Raw genomic sequence first — 16,569 nt, forward strand, 5'->3', positions numbered from 1 at the left:
CAGTAAGCTGCTTCTCATTAAATAATGCCCATAAGGACTTTTCAAATGTTCATATCGGAAAGCTCTGTAAACAAAACATTTTATTTTCTCAACTTGTTTTTAACACAACTAAGTCAGTAACAAACTATAGTCCAGCTCACATTTGACATAGTTCTTTCATGGCAGGCCACATATTTTTAATACAGACTGCCTGCTCTCCTCTTCCTTAATGTTACTTAAGGCTTTTCTCTTTTGTGTTTAAAATACACTTGCTGCTGTGCTCTGCTGCATGCTATGACATCTGTTGACAAAAACATGACTCTTAGTTTTGTCAAAAAAATAAGTGCTATCACAGATTAGTGTCTTCTCGGTATTATGTTTTCCCTTATCTATTTAAGAGTTAAACTTCTGAGACATCTGTTTGTTTCCTAAGACCAGAACAAATGTCCTCTCTGCTTGCTTGAAGTCCTGACTATGGTCTCAGAGTTTAAAATGGCAAAACTAGACCTGGATGATAGTTCAGTCTTATAAGAACACATGGAAGCCAAGAATCACTCTGGAGAGAACTTCAAGAAGAGATATTGTAGCATATTTCTTAACATTTTTAGGTAATAGTAATTATTATTATTATTATAATCATTATCTCTATCATTACTAAGTTTGTGAAGTCAAGAAAGCAAAATTGTTAAAATTCCTTGCATAAGACTACAGTAAAATTGACCATGATATTAAATAGGCCTCCAATAGCAAGAGTGGTAAGCATTCCAGAAATGGTATTAGGGGTCTCATACTTTCCACATGGAGAAAGTAATAGTTTACAATAGACATGAAATTTGTAGATGGTAAACATTTAGGCTTGCCACTGACTCATGTGAGGAGGATGCTTCCATACAATCAATGTTATATGCCTCCTCTTCCAAAAGGTAATAGCTATCCATGGAGACGGCTGAAAAGCTTCCAATCTTATAAGTATTGATTCTCAGGTCCTGTAAAATAATGCTAAAAGCCTCCTGAAAGAAGTAAAAGTGATTAAAAATTTCTTTTCATTAAGTAGATATTAAAGCATATCAAGAGATAAGTAGCTATGCCTATTAAAAGCAGCAACCCACTCCCAGCATTAATCAGTTTATAAATCAATTACTTGTGTGTAATCAGATCCCCATCTGTTCTTCAATGAAAGAGCAACCTCAGGTCTGCTTTTTCTTTGTCTACCAACAGGATTATTCATCAGATTTCCAATCAGTCAGCTCATTTTTATAAGCTCTTTTCAGGATTCTCTATTATCAAGCATAGAATTCAACCTGATAGACTGTTGGTACTAGCAATAAAGCATGGGAAGGAAAGAATATATCCTAGATGGAGTCTTGTAAGGGTGGCATTTCTGCTTGCTTTTCCTTACAAGAGCTTTGCAGAGTGGTTGCACTGCATAATGCATACATGGGAGACAAAGAGGGATACATTGCTGCTCTCTGAGTCATTTCTTCAAGAAGAAGCATACTTTCTTTTCCAGTCCAATTATCCTAGTATTTATGACAGCAACAGCAGCAGAACTCATATGAGACGCCCTCCCTGAGAGGCCCTTGCTTCCCACTGTCCAGAATTAAACACTTTTCATGGTCTCAGGCATGTTACAGAGGTCCCTACTAATCAAGCAGATGACAAATACAAAAGAAGTCAATCTACTTATCCAAAAATTGCTGTAGGTCCCTGTTACAGTCTATTTACTTTCAAGACTAGAAAAAGTAGACTTTTATACCTCTCTTTTGAACTGACTTATAACACATATGGTCCGACTGCTCCGAAGCCTATGTCACAGAATTTGCCTCTGTACTCCTCTTCTGAAAACAAAACAGGAGGGAAAACAGATTCCAGTAGGAAAAGGAGCTCAACAAATATTCCCATGGCTTTCATAACAGTGCATTAATATCAGAATCGTAATTTCAGTATTTATAAACTCCCACACAGTAATTACACTATCTGTTCAACATGCACTTTAAAGCAATGTCTATACCACAGACAGGTAAAGAATATCTCAATATGCTTCAATTAACACAAACATCTGCTACTCCAATCCCATGGTATTAGGAATTCTGGTGCACAGTCTAAGTCCATGCTCCTACAGTTAATGCTGCCATCAATCCACATGCTAGACAGATAAATGCACCTCCAGTGTACCACATATATGCACAGCCACTACAGTGCTTCTAGAAAGATCTACATTGAACTGTAAGAGTAGCAGACCAACATTATTCAAATCCATCCACTTATTCATCTTAACAGTGATTCAAGAGGAGAGACCTGACTGTCAGCATAACAAACACTAGCCAGCACTAACAGCACATTGCCCTGTGATCCCAGAAGCATGACACAGACAAATTTGAGAAGTCCTGCCTTAAAACCATAATCCTATAGCATGCAAATACCTTAAATCTGGCCAAGACTTTTCTAAGAATAGTAACAACGATGCCTATGGAAAGTGCTGATCTGACACACACAAAAAAAAAAAAAATTCACCAAAACCTTCTCCAACTTTCATTACAAATTTACTTAAAAAGCTTCTCAGAGTTTGAATCTGCAAAATGCGAAAAAGCAGTGTCTTCTCAACCCTATTGTTTAGGAAATTCAATTAAGCTACAAAAGAGACAGATCCAAATCTATGCTGTGAATCAGATGACAGATAAAGACACAAGTCAATCTCTTATTAAGACAGTATACTATCTATTAACTCTATTTCTAGACTCTATCTCACTTTCCAGCCCCTACTTGCCTCTTTGAGATGTTCTACTTCACAGAGAAATCCAAAATGTTTATTAGCAATATGACAAACTACCTCTGAATGGGACAGAAAAGTAGTTACTCTCTTCAACTATTCCAATCCATTAGATGTTTTCAGTGGCCATCTCTGAAGAATCACAGAATGGGGGATTGGAAGGGTTGGAAGGGACCTCTGGAGATCATCAGGTCCACTTTCCCTTCTAATGCAGATTCACCCAGAGCAGAGTGTGCAGGATCACATCCAGGAAGGTTTTTATCTCCCGAGATCTCTATACTGTTTTATCCCAGAATCAAGTTCATTTTTGGGAATGAGATTGAAACAATGCAATCTTCCAATTACACTGTCTTAGTTTTATTCTAGCTACATTTTGCTTTGGGGTTGTGGTGGCCCAAAATTGGGTTTCATTCCAGTAGATTTAACACTTCTAAAAATGGAATTTGATATTTGTGTTTTATACACTGCCCTGCATAAGAAGAGCATGTAGGCTTATTAGCTGTACTAAGTACATAAGAAAATTAACAGTGGTTTTCCTACAGGAGGAGCAATTTGGGAATCATTTGATTTAGGTGCTCTTTTTTCAGTTTTCCCTTTTCTACCTTTGGCATGAAAGGTATTTTTATTTAAGCACTCCTTTTCACTGCCTGCATCAGTCTTGTATCATTTAAGAGGTCAGTTACAGGTATCAGAGTAATTGCATTGCGCTGTGTAATCCCAGATGCAGAGTACCCTGAATGCAGATTTAAGAGGTTGTGAGTAACTTCAGATAGTCCCTGGGCCTTGCTCAACTCTCAGCAGACTATGTTTCAGCCAAGAAACCTGAATGACTACATCCAGGATCCACAGTCATTTGCAGATCTTCATATAGATGTGCTTCTGGAGAGTCTCAATCACCTGTTCTGTAACAATATTGGCTGAAAATTAAGCATATCAGCCTGGTAAACACAGCATTAACCTTTTTCCTTGAGTCTGCTCATCATATATCTGCACTGTCTCCAAATTGCTCCAGAACTCTATGAGTCTTCTCTGCCATGGTCATCAGGTGGGTTTTGTTCTCTCAAGCTTTTCTTGTTGGCTGGCTTCCAGAGATACTCTGATTTTGTGATCATTTTGTAGTCATTTTAAAAGGGTTGCTTGTTGTGCAATATGTTCAGCCAGACCAGATGTTCTTGAAGAAATTACTGGGTTTAATCCTCTTTTCTCCTCAGACTTTATCTTATGGGACTCCATTTCCTGGGCTACGCTGACTAAAGCCCTTTCATCTATTTGGCTCTGATTTCCTATACAAACCAGATTCAATCTGTGCATTTTTTTCAAAAGGTTACCTCCAGTTTTCTGGTACTTTTCCTTCAGCTGGCTACTTAGAACCAGCAGGGAGTTTATACATGGCTGGTTTTCCCAGCAAGGACTTCAAGATGCTTTCTGTTATGTTCTGCACGGCCCATATACCCGCTGTTCTGAAAAAGTCTGATAAATATTACTTTTCTTCACAGAAAAAAAACCAAATAATACATTTTTACTTACTTCTTGCAGTAACATCAAACTTTCTGTCCTGTGAACTCCCTGACTCCATCTGAAAGATGCATTTTCCTAGCATGACTGGTTTCTCAGGTTAAAGGATGTATTTTCTTTCCCAATTCACAAGGGTGATTAGCAGAGACAGGCTTTCCATAGCACTGCACTGTGCATGAGCTTTGTACGTCACATCAACTCTAAAATGCATTTACAGTGCTTCAGTTTGATCAGATTCATTCACAGTAATATATCCTTTACCTGTGTTCCATCCTGTCTAGCTGTTCTTCCCTACAACTTGCAAGTCCCAGAGAGAATATAACTTGTAGAAACCCGCTTTTCATCATGCTACCCATTATTTCATCACAGATGTTAATGAAGTTTTGGCAAGTTTGGTGATGGAAACACAAATATTTCTTCAACATTCACCTGGCTAGATTTATCGTTCCTTATTCCCTAACTTTAATGTCACTTACATTAAAATGCATTCATACAATGAATAATTTCTTATATTTTATATATAATTTTATAGAAATAAGAATGATTTGACTTTTTTTCTTCCTCTCCAATTTAAAATAAAAACAATTCTTCCTTTTGTATGTCATAGCTGGCCATGTAGCAGAAAAATCAATGAAACTAAAAATTTTAGTGAAGTAATATTCTTGGTTTATGTAGCAAGCCTGATTTTGTAGATTATTTGCACATGATTTTTCATGCACCAGTTCCCAAGTTTCAACTTTACTTCTCAGCCTCCTTTACTGGATAGCTAAAGTCTAACAACCTGAATACAATTTCAAGAGAAACATGACAGTAGCTGGTCCTTATCTGATTTGTTTCTTTTAAAATAATGTTCTTGTTGCTCTTCCCATCCCTCACAGGATTCAACTACATGTGTGCCTCGGATTTCCTCATCCCAACCCAGTCTGCTTGGACAGCAGTTTCTATATTCCTCCTGGGTCACCTGTCCCTGCTTCCACCACTAGAATACTTCCTTTTTTGCATAAGTTTAGTTGAAAACTCATTGTGCATCCATGCAGGTCTTCTGATGCCTTTGCTGAACCATCTGTTCTTCAGTATGGATTGTATTATGTAAAAAAAAAAAGAGGAAAAAAAAAGCCAGCTTATGGAGAATTTTGTCTACATACATATTAGCATGTCAAACTGTCCACTCAGCTTTTATTTGTTAATGCATATGCAGAGTTTTGTTGAGTATAACTCATTCAGCTTTATTTTCTCATGCTGAGTAGCACAATATTCTACAAGTAACACTACTGACAGATGTGTGAGGAAAGACCGTGGAATCATGCCTAGAGAAGTCTTTATAAATAAATACATGATGACATATTTTTGATCTTCAATGAACGTACAGAATTACTGTTTCTTCAGTCCTGTCCTGACATATTAAAAAGCTTCATTAATAAAACCTAGCCTAATTAAAGTAAAAAAAAAAAAGCCACTGCAAAAGGTTTTGTGTGCGCTTGACAGTATAAAACTTAATTCAGGTGTTTTTGTTGCCCAGATATTCAGACAAAACAGTACACAAAATTCTAATGTGTAACAAAAATAACCATGCACCTAGGAATCAGAAAGAATTTCACTGAGAAAGATTTCATCTCATCAGTGGAAAGTGTGCAAAAATCTCAACATTGATGCCGATGAACTTCCCAGTTCCACTTCCCACAGTGTCTCTCTTCTCATTAGATCTCATTTTCTTCTAATAGTAACAAAGTGGGGAAAAAAAGTAAGGAACAGTTTGACCTTTCATCTTTTCAGCTCTCTGAGATGAGTTTAAGGAGGCACAGAATCGCTGCCCAGAATTGTCAAAATATCTAGGCAAAAACTTGGAGCTTACAGGCTATAACTCTTATAAGCAGGATTCTCACAGACAGATATTCTAAAAGCAATGGTATGTACAAATATTGGGCAGGTTCTACTTTTTCCACTGTGGCTTCAGAAGGAATGCATTCTGTCATTCATATTTAAATGCAATTAACAGAAATCAGTGTGAAGTGCAAATACCAGACACTATTTAATTTAAAATGCTTAATTTAAATGCTTACAAAGTCAAAAAATATAAGAGCATAAATTTGTATATTTTTCTAAAACAGTGGAAAAGAGAGATTCAACTTAATATCTGCCCCAAATCCCAGAAATATTTACTAATTAATCAAATTTTCTCCAAGGTGATTTCAAAATTCTGAAAACTCATGCTCACCTTAGTTTTCATTTAGAAACTAAGTATTAATCACATGATTAAGTATGAATCACATACCACAAAAAATGGTCAATGCCACAATGAAGTTGTTATTTAACTAATAATTAACAGAAATTTGTTTTATTTCTGACCCAGTTACTGGTTTTTCCTAGAATTGATTACCATAACATTGTTTTATCCTGGGTACCCACATAAGCATGGAATTCTGTGATTTTCTCAGGTCTTTCATTTGACTTTTAATAAACCTAACCAAATCAGACAATTTTATACCTAAACCAAAACACAAACAATTTTGTGGCTATTTCTGATTACTACAATGGTAGCCGTACCCTGGGAAAAAGACTAATAGGTTTTCATCAAGGAGGTAATTTTCAAAATTGAATAGACACATAACTGCAGGCATAAATATTAACTTCTAGTAAAACTCTTTTTCTTTAATTCACTCGTTTTCTTTGAATTATATTGTTGTCATTACTTATATCAAGATAAAATATCATAAATATCCCAAGATACATGAGCGGGCCTAAGTATAGACCCTAGTCTGTTACAGGATGAGGATGGTCACCTCACAAACAGGGACAGAGACAAGGCAGAGATGTTTAAACGCTTTCTTTGCCTCTATCTTCAACACGAATTACAGACCAAGGGGGTCTCAGTGCCCTGAGCTGGAGGACCATGACCGTGAGAATGATAACTCTGTCAGCCCTGAAATTGTGCTGGATCTGCTGCTCCAGCTGAATTCCTACAAATCTAAGGAGCCTGATGGGATTCATCCAGAATCCTCAAAGAGTTGGCTGATGTCATCGCAAAACCTCTCTCAATGATTTTTGAGCAGCCTGGGGAATCCAGAGAGGTCCTAGTTGATCGGAAATGGGCAAAAGTTGTCCTGATTTTTCAAGAAGGGCAAGAAGGAGGAACGTGGAAACTACAGGCCTGTCAGTCTCACTTCAGTGCCTGGTAAAGCAATGATGAAGAGTATTCTGGGAGATATTGAAAAACACCTGAAAGACAACGCAGTCGTCGGTTACAGTCGGCTTCATGAGGGAAAAGTCCTGCTTATCAAACCTAATTTCCTTTTATGACAAGCTAACACACCTAGCTGATCAAGGGAAGTCAGTTGATGTCATCTTTTTGGACTTCAGCAAAGCATTCAATACTGTCTCTCACAGGATTCTTCTGGACAAAATATCCAGCCCGCAGCTAGATAAACACATCATGTGGTGGGTGAGCAATTGGCTCACGGGTCAAGCACAGACAGTAATAGTGAATGGGGAAACATCAGACTGGCAACCCATCACTAGTGGGGTTCTGGAGGGCTCCATCCTGGGCCTTGTGCTCTTCAACATCTCCATAAATTACTTGGATGCAGCCCTAGAAGGGACACTAACCAAGTTTGTAGATGACACAAAACTGGGAGGAGCTGTTGACTCACAGGGAGGCCCCGCAGAGAGACCTTGACAAATTACAGGACTGGGAAATCAGGTAAGTGCCAGATTCTGCATCTGGGATGGGGCAACCCCAGATGTACATACAGGTTGGGGAATGAGATGCTGGAAAGCAGTGACATGGAAAGGGACCTGGGTGTCCTGGTCGATGGCAAGTTGAACATGAGTCAGCAGTGCCCTGGCAGCCAGGAGGGCCAACCATGTCCTGGGGGGTGTCAGGCAAAGCATCACCAGCCAGTTGAGGGAGGGCATTGTCCCGCTCTGCTCTACACTGGGGTGGCCTCACCTGGAATATTGTGTGCAGTTTTGGGCACCACAATATAAGAAAGACATTAAACTGTTAGAGAGTGTCCAAAGGAGAGCAACACAGATGGTGAAGGGCCTTGAGGGGAAGCTGTATGAGGAGCGGCTGAGGGCACTTGGTCTGTTCAGCCCAGAGAAGAGGAGACTGAGGGGAGACCTCATTGCAGTCTACAACTTTCTCATGAGGGGAAGAATGAGGGAAGACACTGATCTCTTCTCCCTTGTGACCAGTGACAGAACTCAAGGGAATGGTATGAAGCTGTGTCAGGGGAGGTTTAGGTTGGATATTAGAAGGAGGTTCTTCACCCAGAACAAGTTTCCCAGGGAAGTGGTCACAGCACCAAGCCTGACAGAGTTCAAGAGGTGTTTGGACTCAGACCTCCACAGATCACGTGCAATTCCCAAATGCTCAGTAGAGCAAATTGCCCTCTAAAGGCCATAGTCTTAACGAGAAAGCAATTAAGAGAAATAACATTGTTAATTATGTCACTATATTACTTAAATAAATCATGTTTTCAGTTTGCCTGTCTTCAAATAAATCCAAAATAACAGCTGAACCAAAAATTTCATACAAAACTCTCATATACATGTCTAAATCCAGATATTTCAAAGGACATTTAGTTTTCAAATTTAATAAATTGATTGATTTCCATAGTTTGACATGATTTATGTCTCCCAGATATGACAGAAGAAACATCATATTGTGGTACCATCTGGGATGAGTAAAACAATACATGCCAAAGCAGAAAAGAACTAACAGGAAAAGGTAATAGAAAAATAAGGATAAGCGAAATGAAGGTAAAAGCTGTCCCAAAATATCGGATAAGCCTATCAGAGAAAAACTCAAAACAACTTTAGTCTTCTTTTCTCAATTCAGAACAGGACTAGCTTCCTATTCTTTGACTGAGAAGTGACTCTATCAAACATTTAGGAGCAACAATTCACCTCTTGCACTGGACAGAAAAATGTTGACCAGGCAAGTAAAATCCTGGAAGCAGCATAGACCCTTTCTTTGTGCCCTGAATCATTTAGGAGAGTAGGCTGTTTTGTTTCTTTGAATGTTTAAAAATCCTTAATTTCACTAGCAAAAAACTAGTCTCCTAAGCTTGAAATTTTTTCTACCTCTTCCCTAGGAGTGAAGAGAGCAGAACTTTTGCCTTATGGAAACAGCCAGTTCTTCCCATAGTTCAGCAGTTGGGTGCATCCTTTAACAGCACTATGTCAAAAGCCCCTTAGAGCTTAGGGTCAAGATGTGTATCTTAAATTTTTCTGCCCTGTGGCAAGGGGACAAGAGGCTGCTCTACCATTTTCTATTGGTTGGGTTTTTTAATTTTATGTTTTGCTTTATTTGTTTGTTGAGTTTTTTTTTAATTTCAACAAGCAACTTCTGAGGATACTACAGCCTTTATGCTAGGTACTGTTGACCCCTAACACACAGGTGTAAGCTGAACTCATCTCCTGTATGGTAGAATTAGTCAAAACATTCTATGTTCTATTCCACCTAGCCTAGCAGAACTGCAGTAGTGGAAAACTCAATTCTCCCTGTGACTCAGAAGAGGTGCCTTTAAGCCTGCTATTTGAATATACACGGTACACGAAGTGTGGTTGAACTCTAATTAATTATTACAGGCCAAAACAGACAATGAAGTTCCATATCAGCATCTATAAGCAAAAATCAATAAACTTGTTTGCAGACACTGTATTACAGATATAATATTTTCCAAAGCATAACGTATATTCCATCTCTTTTCTAAATTGCTCAGCACTGCAGCTTTTAGGTGCCAAAGAGCTGAAAGTCTCTATCAGCAGCTGCTTGTGGCAGACTCTCCACCTGGGCAAGACAATTTAGGAATTAAGACAATCTGCTTTCAGTCTCTATATTAGTATTTTCTACTTTCTTTTTGTGCAATGTGCTAACATTCCTGCACTTTTTCATTACAATCAAAGAGGCTGGTTCTCAAAGAGAGCCCATATCCCTCCAAAAATATCACCCTGTCGTCACAGAATACTGCTTCTGTCCAGAATTAGCTGAAATACTCCATGGTCCTATACAGTCCAGATATTTGGAAAGCAGCAGCCTGATTTCTTTTGAAACAAATGCTAATTGGCAATTCCTGTTCTGCAACTATATCAGTATAACATCTTTGGGGAAATGGAGACATGGGTGTCACCTTCTTAGAAGAAGACATTTCCACAATGACCTTTTGTGAATATAATGCAGTCTGGTTGACCACCATACATACCAGGAAAAAATATCCCAAAGGACTAAATTATACCACTACAAAATTCAGATCAGCTGTTTCATGAACATCTGCTGTACAATGTACGTGCATGCTTTTTGATATCATCTCTATTTCACGTGACAAGTGCACTCATATTAGATATTCAGGTGATCCAGGCTTCCCCTTTATCTTAAAAACAAAACACAATTGTTTAACATCTAAAGAAAAGAGGAGCTTTACTACAGTGGAATTGAAAATTTTAGTACCCATTTTTCTCCTTTACTGTGAAATCAGAACAGAAAACTACTGTAAACACACAAGAAATGCAGCCTAACAAGAAGAGTTAAGAAAGAAAAAACAGAACAAAAAAAGGTAGGCTTCTTGGCTAAATGGATTAATTTGTCTAGAAATGCACTTGCACATGTACTTCAATACCAGCACAAAACAATGAAAGACACAGCAAATGAAAAATTCCATCTCTGCCTGCCTTTCTTTTTCTTCTCTTTTCCCCCATCTCTCAAAATACTAACACATACCAATAAGCCAAAGCAGCAGTAAAGCCCTGCCAATTTGTCAGTATTCTTTTTCTTCAGTTAGACTCTTTCTAAATTTACATGAAAAATTTCAGCTATACTGAAGGGTAGGAAATTACAATTTCTGGAGACTGAAACCTTACAATTTTAGAGAAGCCAAGTGTAAATGAGTAACAAGCAGAAATGAGCAAAAGAGGAGTCATACAGCAAATTGGCTGCCTCACATGCCCTCTTATGCAGTTTTTTAATGGGCGGTCTGCATATGAACCTAGAACATCACACATCAGAAAAAACTCTCAAACAATTAGCTGATATATGTAACTACATCTCTGGGGATGGAAAAATCCTATGCATGGAAAGAACACTCATAATGCAGAGTGGATCAGTACTTGGTCAAATATGACCAAATATTGTTATAGAGCAGTAGTCATCTTCTGATTAATATATAGGTGAATCTGTGACACCAGCTGTTTCAGTAGCAATTTTTTTTTAATCAGAAATGGAGCACTGTCTGCTGGTAATTGATCTCTGCACAAATACACCACAAAATGAATATCAGGATTTGTGTTATCTAACATATTTTATCTAGCTTGAGGATCTAACATGTTTTATCTAGCTTTCAGCTGCATGCAAACAAGGTCATTTGGGTAAAGATTAGACATATGTGAAATTAAGCACTGCTAGCCAAATTCATCCTTTTCTGGCTTAAACCGAGTTATAAGTTTGGTCAGAAACTATTGTTATGCAAGCAGAAAACACCATAATGCAAATACTAAGGGTATCACAAAAAAAGTACTGGAATGCACTTAAAACATCAACAAGTCCATCTATAACTGCCACAAAGAACTAGCGCTGGTTTCACAAATATTTCTAACTCTTCTTTAAATTTCCAATTGTCTAATTTAATTATCTGTGCACTTGCTATACAATCAAATCCAACAGTCTGCCACCATAAAAGTATCAATAAGAGGAAGTACTGTATAGTGGTGTCATTGTGATATGCAGATGCACTGCCCTTTACTATTTTTTTCTTTTTCTTTTTGAAACTGTGCTTTCAACACCAACTCAGACTAAGACAACATTTCAAATACCTCTGCACATTTTGCTCATTCCTAGCTCGAAATCAGAATTTTGCATGTGCAAACTATCATCTTTTGGTCACTTTGCAACTTAGTCACCTCAGTTGTCTTTGGAAAATTTTATGAGCAAACTCAAGCGTGTGCCGTGTAAATGCCTTAACCATCTGAGTTTGTAAAGAAGTTCATCTTATGGAAGAATAAAAGATGCATATGTTCTATCAGATTTATGAAAAGTTTATGCATGCTGGCTTGTAAAAATGTTTATGGCAATTGTGGCATAAAGACTTATAAAGGCCAGGAAGTATAGCTTTTCACTCTTTACAGACACATTAGCAAACTTGTCATGCGGGTAGACACAAACAAACGTTTGAATTTAGAAGCTCTCTTTCCAAAAAAACTTGGAAAAAAAGAAAAGGTAAAAACAGACACTTGTGACAGACATCCTCCACATGATGTCAAAAGCCCACTATTAATGCTGACCTTTGCTAGACATCATCTTTTTAAAAAAATATTTTTTTAAAAAAATGTATTCATTTAAACACTACTATTTAGATTTCTGCTTTTATATTTTAAGAAAAACAACAAAGTTTTCAGGAAATACAGTTTTCATCTTGGCCAACATTTTTATGGATCATTCTACTGTTGCTTGAGGTGAGCGATAACAAAGCAAAGCTCACAAAACAAATCCATGCAGAGTCAGGCCTTCTATGTCTGTAAGCCTACTATTGCTGTAGCTAGTGATAAAATATTTGCCCTTCAACAACCACAGCCCAATGAGTGCTTCTTTCCTAATCCATAATCATTATGCATGCATTGTTCCAACAGTCAGCTTTGAACAATTTGACTCTTAGGCTTCTCCGTTAAGAGCTTAAAAGGCTTTCACTTGCTGTACTCTTCTTTATTTTGCTACACAAAGAAAATTGCTGAGATACATCAAATACTGGTTTGCTAAAGATATTATCATATGAAACCTGCTTACTCAAACAACATGCTCTTCCTATAAAGTACAGAGCACAGAACCATGACATGCAGGATGACAATTTTGATGTACTCACAATGGGCAATGGTATCTCAGTGCATGTCCCCAGCTCACGTTTAAATGCACATCCTGTCTCATGCAGTCTAGTAGCACTCTAACCCTCACTTTTACAAGGGATTAACTTTCACTAAACTGAAACTGTACCCTTTCAATACATGAATCTCTGTTCTGCATTTCTTTTGTGATAACTTGCATTTCAAATGGCTGCCTGGTTTTGGTGGATTTTTTTCTTTGTTTATTTATATTTTTAAAGGAAGGTTATCTTGAGCTTCCAAACTATTTTCCAGGCATACACTTGTAAAAAATAGGACTTAAACATACTTCAGCCCAAAGTAATTTTTTCAAAAGTTTGCAAACAAGAAATCATTATTTAAATTTATTCCTCTTTAGAGAGCTTTCCTATTAAAAAAACCTGATAATATTCCAAAATAACACTTTATTTATAAAATGTCTTGATTTTCAAAAATACATAGAAATTTGTAAACAAAATTTTGCAAAGATTTTTTTGCTACGAGATTATTACTGTTCCAGTTTGTTACATGTAACATGAAGCCTATTGTCTTCACACTGCCAGCATGTGCAAAAACTAACAACATATTCTAAGAGACATTTAGGCATGACAGATGAGGAAACTTGCTAAGACAAAAATAACTGAAGTGCATCAATGGTCAAAAGTTTGAGGCATTCCCTTTTTTTTCCAAACAGAAAAGTACAATGAGAAAGATTCAACTGATGAATCAAACTAAAAAAAAAAAAACAAAACAAAACAAAACAAAACAAACAAAAAAAAAGCCAACCAAACAAAAAAACCCAAAATGCATCAATTAAAGAAAATAAACAGTTATAGAAGTCTGATTGAAAACTGTAGAAAAGGAGGATGCAAATTGTTCCAATTTGCTTTCATGCTGAGAGTATTTGCCATGCAGGAGGAAAAGTCAGTAATTTTTCTCCCACTTCCAACACACAATAACAAAGACAGACCTTGAGCAATTTTCTAAGATACTTAAACAACAGATGTATAGGTTGTCTTGTTTCTAGCCTTTTTGTCTTGTTATTGAGCTACACTGAAAGCTTCTTACAGCTAGTACTTCACCATGCAACTTTTCTTCCAGATGTGAAAGCATGGTTTATTAGCTTGTAAAACATCTGCATGTTTTTACAAAGGCTGGTTCATGCAAAAAAATCAAAGCAAGCAACATAAGTAGAAGAATTAGATTTTTTTTTGCATTATTATTACAACAAAAACCGTGTGAAGAAAAAAAAATGCTAAAAGCAAATTTCTTCTGTCCATACATAAAGTGTCAAAGCGTTCAGTCCCTCAGCAAACAAATATTAACTAGCACATAGAATATTGAGTTAAACCACGATCTGCTTTATTTCTCCTCTGAAATTCCATCATTCTGTTTTGCAAGGATTTCATATAACTTCCGCTTTGTTTCTCACTTTTTTCCCCTATCTTTTCAACCATAATACCAGATTACAAAACAATCTAAATATGTCGTTTAGTTAGTTTGGAAGTCCTAAACAATACAACTTAAAAACCAAAACAAAGGTTTCAGCCCCCTCACAGCTGATTTGGAGCTGCAGAACTCGCACACCCAAGGAAACACATCTTTTGAATACTGGTTGTTCAAGGGCACTCTAACAGAACCAGAAGGGAAGCAGAGGGAAAGAAGAGGAAGAAAAGATCTGTGAAGGAAAAATATGAAGGAGTCATAATGACAGGCTTGAAAATTAGGGAAAAAACTTGAAGATTAAGTGTATGGATAGTAAAGATATGCTGGTGAAAGAAAAAAATTCACACTTTCATTTTGATTTAGAAACACAACTACTCTAAAGGTTTGTGGAAAAATGTTTGAAGATATAGAGACACATCAGTGGTGCTACAACACTGAAGACGGAATAAGAAACTTTACCAAAAGTCAGCTTGAGAAGACTGTTTAAAGGCTTCTTAACATTCATAAGATTAAAACCAAGTAACCCAGTATAACTTCACAGTATGATTTCTGTGCTCATTTTGTATTGTTTTGCTGATTGGGGTGAGGGGATGTCTGGTTGAGTTACTCAGCACAATTATAAATCTCTGTAATCTCCAGATTTCTTCCTAATTAGTGAATTTAGCATATTGATACATATTCTAACAGAGAAAAGCCGTGAACTTCAATCTATGAATTAGCAGGATAAACTATAATGGCATCATCAAAGACCTCTGAATGCAGTCTCGCAACGAGAATCTTTAGGACTTAAATTATTTGCCAGGATATTGATTATGGCACAGAAGGTGAAAGTAGACAGCCTGAATTCTGTATATTACAAGTGCTTGGTGTGTCACAGCCTTAAACACTAGCAAAAAAATTGAATATTTATTAATACTGCAATTATTAATACTGCAATTAATACTGCAAGTTAAATATAAGTTAACTTCAGATCTTGTTTCTAGTAGTTTAGGAAGGTAGATGAAGTCTGCAAACTTAATTAAATCATACACAAAATGTTCTACAAATCACAAGGATGGTCTTACCTGAATGCATTTTACTTTTCTGTGTTCAACTATATAGTATTACTTTATGAATTGAAAGGGACAGTACTGAATCTAAATGTAGTTAATTTTAAATTGCATTAATGAAAAGACTATGAAAATCCACTCTAAAGCAATCACAGCAGAATAACACTAGGTCTGTATTGCCTGGGACAAAGGCTAATCCAGAATTAAAATGGATAATATGACTTATATAATAAGAGGCCTCAAAAAGGACAAAAACAGATGCATATTTATGTGTAGTCATGAAGCTTATGAATATCTTGATTATCTGCTTTAAAACATCTGCTTACCTACATCATGCAGAGAAACCAAGGAAATAAATAAAACATACCTGTATTAGAGAGAGATCCTCAAGGTTCAATCTGAAGAGGTAGTTTCTGCGGTTAAAAAAATTGTAGATAAAAATTAATTGTTACTAGTGTTGCTTAAAAAAGTGTTGCTAGTGTTTAAATAAAAGCAAAATTAATGCATGTAAAAGACAGGAAAAAAATTAAAAAGTAACAGGTATTCAGGGCTTCAAATTCTTTCAGGGACTGTCTTAATGTATAGCCCTTTGGGCTAAGGATTAAGTTAATTTCTAAAACAGATTTTCAGTTTGAAGAACTGGCTGAATGTGAATAATGTAGATATTTATACTGCATGAATGTACATCTGATTCATTGCTCCAGTCTTCCTTTAGAATCGATGGGAAGAAATGCTCTGTGCTTTGGCAGATTCATTTCACCAGGGTCAGACATCTACATGAGAATAAGAGGACAGGTAGGTTAAAGCTGTCCATTTCTCTCCACAAAGAGATGCAATTAGTTCAGCCACATATATGTAAAGTTTGAAGCAAAGGATCCCAGTATGATGGGCTACCTATAGAAACCTCAGAGCTTACACAATTCTGAATGAAGTCCTGTCATACATGATTTAATTTCTTTGAAA

General features: G+C 36.8%; 1 protein-coding gene across 3 annotated transcripts in view; it reads right to left on the reverse strand.

The window, feature by feature from the left end:
- SEMA5A (semaphorin 5A) overlaps window positions 1-16,569 on the reverse strand; it is a 327,493-nt gene that overhangs the window by 177,860 nt on the left and 133,064 nt on the right. For all 3 annotated transcript variants that reach the window (XM_029958921.1, XM_018070097.3, XM_008922830.4), the window contains one exon: window positions 15,974-16,019. In XM_029958921.1, coding sequence (XP_029814781.1) covers window positions 15,974-16,019 — 46 coding nt within the window. The remainder of the gene's footprint in view (window positions 1-15,973; window positions 16,020-16,569) is intronic.

Source organism: Manacus vitellinus, unplaced genomic scaffold (assembly GCF_001715985.3).
Source record: "Manacus vitellinus isolate BGI_N305 unplaced genomic scaffold, ASM171598v3 scaffold_17_pilon, whole genome shotgun sequence".
Lineage (NCBI taxonomy): Eukaryota > Metazoa > Chordata > Aves > Passeriformes > Pipridae > Manacus > Manacus vitellinus.